General features: G+C 38.5%; 1 protein-coding gene across 1 annotated transcript in view; it reads right to left on the bottom strand.

The window, feature by feature from the left end:
• Positions 1-3802: 3802 nt before the first annotated feature.
• The window catches only part of syndig1l (synapse differentiation inducing 1-like), a 57713-nt gene continuing 52547 nt past the window's right edge, over positions 3803-8968 (bottom strand). The window contains exon 4 of the mRNA XM_034162071.1: positions 3803-4736. Coding sequence (XP_034017962.1) covers positions 4578-4736 — 159 coding nt within the window. The 3' untranslated portion in view covers positions 3803-4577. The remainder of the gene's footprint in view (positions 4737-8968) is intronic.

Raw genomic sequence — 8968 nt, 5'->3', positions numbered from 1 at the left:
AACCTGGATAGCTGTGCTATTGAGAATAAGATCCTCACACTGAAAACTGACACTGAGCTCAAATTCAGAGGAATACGTGGAATGAATGTCCAATTGCCTAAGGCATTTTTGTAAAATGAGAGAAAATGATAAACATACAAAGTTTAACACGTCTCATTTTCTTATTTTGAACAAACAACATTCCAAAAATCCCAAAGATAATCAGACATGGGGCCAAATACAAAAGTATTTGTATTTGAAAATACTTAAATACATTTTTTGGAGTATTTGTGTTTGTATTTTCTGATTTTGAATTCAAAGTATTTGTATTTGTATTTCAAATACATAGCCGATCCCAAGTATTTCCAAATACTTTTACAAATACTTTTTCAAATACTTTTCAAACTTGGGAATCTCTGTGACACCGTTTTGAATATAGATTGTGATAGTTTGATTATTGCCTGTGATATTATAATAGTGAATTTGTGATAAAACATTCAATCCTATACTTATCAATAGTATTTGGTCATGCTATTTTCACAATAAATTGTCACCAGTTGATCAGTTTTTTGTGTTGATTTGTTGTTTATAGTTCATAGAAAGTATTTGTATTTGAAATACTCAAAATATAAAGTATTTGTATTTGTATTTGGAAAAAGTACAAAGTATTTGTATTTGTATTTGGAATTCGAAAATCTAAAGTATTTGTATTTAAATACAATGCAAAGTATTTAACCCCATGTCTGAAGATAATCAGCTGCATTTTGACAACCTTCTGCCCACTTTCAGTAGTTTAAATCTGGTTTTAAACCAGTGTACCACCGTTTTTTCCTTTCGAGTTTAGAAACCAGTTCAAAAACAATATTCAGCTTCAACCTCAATTTAAGGAAACTTCAACCAGTAACGTGAATTTCACATCAATAACGGGGAAAAAACCCTAATATTCACATTGAGAAGCTGAAAGTACTCAGTATTTCATTTAATTATCACAGTTGTTGATTGTGTTTTCAATCAATTGCTGAAATGTATAACTTAATGTAAAAGAACAGTTGTCCGTCCTTTCTGATTTGCTCTTACGTCTTTATTTGCGCTATGTACATATTGCTGTCACATAAGAAAATTGCAAAACATAAAACTGTTGTAAAAATGATTTTTAATCTTTTTAAGAGCACAACACAGATTTAAGCACTATCACCCTGGCATTGAGGAACACATTCTGCGGATGCATGGATGTGCGCATCAGCTCATCACAACAAGAAGGAACAGCGTCGACGTCCACGCACTTTTGAAACAAATCGCACAATACCAGGTTGCCATGGAAGCCAGAGAAGAACACATCATTTCAGTGACACGCTACAGAACAGAAAACATGTTCATCGTTACCGCCAATGAAACTTCCTCCAGAAGATGAAAGCGGACACACAAAGTCTTTCAGCAAAGTTACAGTGATGTTTGCTAGGTGTGCGAACATGGTCGTGAAATGTCAGATGTGAATGTGTGTGTACACATTATTGTGGTGTTGTGCGCCACACTGGTCCACCCAGATCTTTACCACTTCAGAACTGTTGGTGGTGCTATACTTTCCTCTGTTTTTCACCCATTGCTAAACATTGCTAGCATTAGCTGCATCATTAGCATTGCTATGTTTGCTGCAGTTATTTCAGATAAACCTTTATAACAAACTGGAGAAGTCTATTTAAAGGCTTTTATTACCTCAGGAAGGAAACGTATTTATTGTTGCACAATTCTGTATCATCCAACATGTATGTTATTAGCATTAGCATCTCCTACGTTGAAACCAGATATTTTTTCAGGCTTGAAGTCTGACACTCCAATGAGTATTGGTATTAAAAGAATTTAGGATTTTAAATTTTGTATTTTCTGGAGTATCGGAAGTATCAGGTTTTTACTAGTTTAAGAGGCCCTTTGGTGCAACTTGAATATGGAAATATTGATATATTTGTTGTTCATAAGAATAGCTATAGTGACTATCTCTATAGGACTTAAACAGGAATCAAGGCACTAAAAAAACTCTAATAATAAAATAATAAATGCTAATAAAAAGTACACAACAATTATGCAGCAACAATCACAAATTAAAGTGCTGATAATACAGAAAAAGGTGCAATTTATACTCCAGTGTGACTTATATATGGGCTTTTCCTCTTCAGGAAGCATTTTACAACAGGTGCGACTTATACTCCTGAAAATACAGTAGATGTGGGATGTTTTGGTTATTACAGCCATACCAGATGGTCCCCCCACTGAGTCTGGTCTGCTTGAGGTTTCTTCTTGGAATCAAAAATTGCTGAGGGAGGTTTTCCCTTACCATTATCTCCAAAGTGCTTGCTTGTGGGCTGAGTAAGATGTAGTACCTTGAGATGACTTGATTTGTTGCTGTATAAATAAACTGAATGGAATTAAAAACAAACCAATTATTAAATTATACTCCTCATTAAAAAAGAATAAAAAAAAGGTGTACAGCACAGTACATAACAACCACCAAATAATAAAAAGGCTGCAAAATCCAAATTATATATTGCACGGGACCAGGATTTACTACAGATCTGGATCAAAGTTTGGATCCAGTGGAACAAAATACTAGTAATGTTCATTGCATGACAAATGTATATCATCGATGAAGTCTATCTAGTTCCAATTAGAATTACTCGGTCTACATTTGCATCATACAACATGCAAAATATGAACTCAATGGTGGGTCTGAAAATTATTAGTATTTGTAAAAGCAAGCCTGTATTTTAACTAAAGCTACAGCATGTAGGATTTAGAGGTGTTTATTAGCAGAAATGGAATATAGCGTTCATAACCATCTGTACATGAATGTATAATTGGCTACCCGCAACAACAAATCAGTGTGTTTTAATAATCTTAGAATGAGCCCTTTATCTACATGGGAGCGGGTTCTGCCAAGTTGTACATCCATGTTGATACAGAAGCTCAAAAGGGACAAACTTATTCTGTTTTTTGAATTTTGCAGCATGGCGGGAAGACTGCAGAGGAAAGACCAATGGTTGTTCCCTTAAACACTATCTACAAGTACAGGCTAACAAGCTAGGACCCACATTTTTGCAAAATCAAGGATCACAAGAAAAGCCAAGTGAACAAGCATAAATCCCCTTGGCTAATGAAGGAAAAATGTGAAGGGAAACAAAATAGTGTCTGGAGATGGCATAACGCCATCTGCAACCTCACCCCTAGATGGCAGTATATCCTACACACTATAGCTTTGATAATAGTTATTATTAACAATTACATATTTTGCAGCTTCCCATTTGTGTGTCTAAAACCTTTTGCCAATAACGTTGCATAAAAATTAAGCCCTTTGTCAGGACGAATGCCTGCTTCCAAAAAAAAGAACCACAATTAAAGCCCTGAAAATAAATGGTGGCGGTGGGAGACTGGAGAGAGTTTGATTCAGCTTAATTCATCTGTTTTTCATATCTAAATTAAGCGACTGGGGTTAAACCATTGCACACACCCAATCAATTTTAATTTAAACCTTATTTTATGATGTGACAAAAACAAATTGTAATCCCAATCAATCATGCACGGCGGCGTATTTGCTGGCACAGCTACACACATGCAAAGAGTAATTGATTGGCAGTAAATTCAAAGGTGTCTGGCTGCGACACTTTTGTTTATACTGTGGGCACGTCGTCCGGAGTCGAGCCCGCATATTAATGACCCCTGATTTAGAACTTCCGCGTCCTATTAGCGAATGGCTTCATTTCACATCGTGGTACACAATGTGGTGGCGTGTTTTCCAAGACGCTAGTCCATTGATTTTTCTTCTTTTTTTTTAAGAATGTCTGACCTTTTGCACACACGTCTCCAATCTGCATTCCTTAACAAGGTGCCTCAGGACAACGTGGGCACAAAAACAAATAGAAACCGTGTGATGCTGGTGAAACAAATATGACGGATCCTTATTCCAGGATATGATTCTGATGGATAGACACGTTTTTTTTTTTCTTCTTCTTCTTTTCAAATTGTTGGACAAAAGCACCGTGTTGTGACAGAGCAGAAGTTCATGTAATTCATGCCGTTCTCGATCATCTTCAGAACTTGTTGGAGATGATTTTTGTTGGAATGAAACTAGGATCAGACAGTTTTGTTTCTTGTTGTTTTTTTGTTTTTTTTAAGGAAAAAGCTTCAAACGTCATCTTTTCATCCACTGGGTGATTTTATGTTCATTTCACACATATGAACTGCAAGTTGCATGAATAACTTGCGGTGACAGATCGTCTCAAATCAGGAGGTTGATGGAGGATCGTGTCAACACGACGGTGGTGTGGAATACTTCTGACACTAAAACAAACAAACAAAAAAACCCAGCCCCATTTCAGTTTGACCTCTTTCCAGTCGCTGTGGCTAATCTCATCTGACAGGAGGGCCGCAGGGAGAGAAGGTGCTGAAGAAAGAAAAGAATGCGGAGAGCATCGCTGTACATCTCTTCCCAAAAACAACAACAACAACAACAAAAAAACTTTCCGTGAAATCTGCATGTGAACCGATGTCCCCAGAGGGGCCGATCTCTTCCCAGAGCTCCCTGGAGGTATGGAAGGAAGGCACGGCTGCTATATGTGTCCCGGTTTAGAAAGGTAGGCGATGAGAGCGACTACCACCCCCACGTACACCCCGGTGCCTATAGTGATGGAGAGGGCGGCGAGGAACAGAGCTCGCCGTGAGGCGATGTTGGCCAGTGGGAAGTCACCTTTATTTACTGCTTTGGTGGTCTGGAAAAGAGAGAACAAAAGAGGAGAGGACAAAGGGAAGGAGTCAGACACAGCATAGAAGGATGTATAAATTTATGTATATGTAAAAATTACAGAATCAGATTTGAATTTTTGTGTCAATGTACGTGATGAGAGAATGGGGCTCAGAGTAAAAGAGACTAACCGTGACTAAATAGCAATTAGAGTGAAAATGTCAAAGACAAGCTTTAAAAGATAAAAGCAGATTTGGAAAATGCTTTCAGTCACCGTCATGGACCTGCGCGCCCTCATTTTACTGGCTGTTTTATCATGTCGTAACGGTAAGCCATTATATTTAGATAGCAAAACGCTTTTACGCAGCACAGTAAATCTGTATGAATGTCACTAAAGGAACAAATTTGTAATGTACATGTTAATTTTGGTAAGTATACAGAATAAAAACAAGCAAGGTCAAATGTCATTGGTTCTTTGGGTCTTATCTTAAGCCCAGTGCCAGTGTAAAAATCATGATGTCACCTTTGGTTATGTGAGCGTGCTGGGCTGAAACCGAGGTATGGCCAGGCATAGACCTGGTGCACTGATACTGTATGTCAACAGAAACCCTAACCCCAACCCCATAATGACAACATAATTTTTTAACCTTTTGCAAATTTATTTAAAAAAAAGAAGAAATCACATGTACATAAGTGTTCACACCCTTTGTTCAATACTTTGTTGATGCACCTTTGGCAGCAATTACAGCCTCAAGTCTTCTTGAATATGATGCCACAAGCTTGGTGCACCTATCTTTGGGAAGTTTTGTCCATTCCTCTTTGCAGCACCTCTCAAGCTCCATCAGGTTGGATGGGGAGCGTCGGTGCACAGCCATTTTCAGATCCCTCCAGAGATGTTCAGATTCAGGTCTGGGCTCTGGCTGGACCACTCAAGGACATTCACAGAGTTGTCCTGAAGCCACACCTTTGATATCTTGACTGTGTGTTTAGGGTCATTGTCCTGCTGAAAGATGAATTGTCGCCTCAGTCTGAGGTCAAGAGCACTCTGGAGCAGGTTTTCATCCAGGATGTCTCTGTACATTGCTGCATTCATCTTTCCCTCAATCCTGACTAGTCTCCCAGTTCCTGCTGCTGAAAAACATCTCCACAGCATGATGCTGCCACCACCATGCTTCACTGTAGGGATGGTGCCTGGTTTCCTCCAAACATGACGCCTGGAATTCACGCCAGAGAGTTCAATATTTGTCTCATCAGACCAGAGAATTTTATTTATCATTGTCTGAGAGTCCTTCAAGTGCCTTTTGGCAAACTCCAGGTGGGCTGCCATGTGTCTTTTACTGAGGAGTGGTGTCTGTCTGGCCACTCTACCACACAGTCCTGATTGATGGATTGCTACAGAGATGGTTGTCCTTCTGGAAGGTTCTCCTCTCTCCACAGAGGAATGCTGGAGCTCTCACAGAGTGACCATTGGGTTCTTGGTCACCTCCCTGGCTAAGGCCCTTCTCCTGATCACTCAGTTTAGATGGGCGACCAGCTCCAGGAAGAGTCCTTGTGGATCCGAACGTCTTCCATTTACAGATGATGGAGGCCACTGTGCTCACTGGGACCTTCAAAGCAGCAGAAATGTTTCTTTACTCTTCCCCAGATTTGTACCTCAAAACAATCCTGTCTCTGAGGTCTACAGACAATTCCTTTGATTTCATGCTTGGTTTGTGCTCTGACATGCACAGTCAACTGTGGGACCTTATATGTAGACAGGTGTTTTTCTTTCCAAATCATGTCCATTCAACTGAATTTACTCTAGGTAGACTCCAATTAAGCTGTAGAAACATCTCAGTGATGATCAGGCAAAGGTTGTGAATACTTATGTACATGTGATTCCTCAGTTTTTCTTTATTTTTAATACATTTGCAAAAATCTCATAAAAATAATTTTTCACATTGTCATTATGGGGTACTGTGTGTAGAATTTTGAAGGGAAAAAACTAATTTCATCCATTTTGGAATAAGGTTGTAACAAAAAAAGAATGTGGAAAAGTGAAGCGCTGTGAATACTTTTTGCATGCACCGTACATTCTGTTTTCCTGCACATATCATTGCCAGTCACCTGCAACAGTGCAATATTAATGTGATGGCATATTATGGCTACTCTAGGTAAAGAAAGAAAAAAACCAAGAGCAGGAAGAAAAAGTGATTTTACAAGACCTGTCTGGAGCTTTATGTTTTCTGACAGATTGGTGCTAATGCATTAACGTAAGAAATCCTTTCACTTTTATTCTCTTCCTTGATACTACAGCGCTGTGCGCCTGGTGCACTCCAGTTTAAATGGGACAGGTGAGTGGTTGATATTATTATATTTGTACTAAAACACCTCCATGCCTAATGAACATGGCAAATCCAAGCCCTTTGCATCGAAAACTATTTTGATTGTGAGATTGAGTCAGAACATGCTGGATGTTTTTACATGAATAGATATTGTCTCCTATTGATTTGGATGCTGGTTTAGTTTTGTGAAACAGTGCCTCCTTCTGAAAGGTTTCCAAGTGCTTATCATTAGGTAATACAGACACATACTTCTACATTAAAACAAGCTACAAAAATGGTACATACAACTGCATTTCTATCAGGAAAAACATTTTATTAACACAGACTGTACTCAAAGATATGAAGTAGTCTGCACATGAGTATTTTCATAAACAGTTTCCTCACAATACCATAATGCATTGAAGCATAACAGCTGTTTCTCAGTAGTTTCTCCAGAAGACAGACCTCTTTTCAGCATGACCCATTTAGTATGCATTTAAAGTTATAGTGCAATTTTACAGCCCACGGTGGAGCTATATAGATCCTCTGGCGTATAAACAGCTCGTCTTAAATAATAGTTATCAAATGTTACTGTGGAGCGATTACTTTCCCCCCAACAGACAGTCTTTCTAGATCATAGTGGAACACCAGACACTATCACTGACAATCTTAATTAAATGGCTGTTATGATTCCATTTTAACTCTCAATCATCACTCTGTCTGCAAGAAATACTTTGATATTACTGAGGATTCTGGCTTACAAAGTTATGAAAATATGAATTTTAATCATGTCTGTCTCAAGTAAAAAAAAAGAAGTCTATTACAGTTTGGGGCTTATGATCCATTTAACTGTTATGAAAATATGTTCCGCCAATTTGTACATTATATTTCTAAACTCATATTCAGTAAGACAATATGACAATGAATTAAATTGAACATATTACTACAGGGAAAGAGTCCTCAAACAAGTATAAGTCAGGAAACCCATCAGGACTGAGTCAAGTAAAGACCTTTCCTTTCCAAATCAATAATCAATACAGTAATTGCAACCGGCTTTTCTCTCTCTCTCTCTCTCTCTCTCTCTCTCTCTCTCTCTCTCTCTCTCTCTCTCTCTCTCTCTCTCTCTCTCTCTCGTGAGCTTCATGATGTGGAGAACACATTTGGAATCATCTAAAAGGTAATTATTTGTAATATTTATATTGTAATTGCTTGGTAAAACAGTTGCATTTTCATTCCTTCTTATGAGTATCTGTAAAAATATGTTTATGATTAATTTAACATCTCGTCATAATCGTTCAGATGAGCTATGCTGTGATGTGCTGCACTGACGCGACGACTCGCATGGAAATGCAGTGGTTTTGAATTGTTTGCGCATAATTATGTGAACGTGAAGTTCACATAATTAATGTGTGTCAGAGATTTTGAACATTTCAAAATTTTCTTTGCGCACTTGCACGAAGCCACGCACACAGTTACAGCAGTTTGCAATGAGTTTACTCTCTTGGCACGGCAGATTGCGTACCAGTGCACGGATCAAATTTGTGCAAGTGTCAAGGCACCTTAACCCTCTGGGGCCGATGCCGTCATATACGACGGCGAAGACCAAGCTTTACTAAATTATAAATAACTTTTTAATGATATGAGATAGAAACATACTCTGTTTTGCTGAAAAATTAACTCCGCGGACTTTTGAGCCAGCCATCAGCCATCTTTGTACTCCTCATAGAAGCTGTGTGATGACGTGCGCAATGTGAGTGTCCAATCGGAATTGGTTCACCGTCACATGGTTTTCCAAAATCCAATCGTAGGGCAGATTTACCTCACGTGAAAAGCCAAAGATCGTTTTCAGGAGTGATATGTTACTGGTTGGCCCATTTGAATAGCCCCCTGGGTGCTCCAGTGAGTACATGGGTGATTCTTTAACTACGGGCACTATTGGCCTTGTAAATATAATTTC

The sequence above is a fragment of the Thalassophryne amazonica genome, chromosome 21, assembly GCF_902500255.1.
Source record: "Thalassophryne amazonica chromosome 21, fThaAma1.1, whole genome shotgun sequence".
NCBI classification, from domain to species: Eukaryota; Metazoa; Chordata; class Actinopteri; order Batrachoidiformes; family Batrachoididae; genus Thalassophryne; species Thalassophryne amazonica.
Note: the sequence above shows the minus strand (reverse complement) of the source record. Positions and strands in the feature narration are given on the sequence as shown.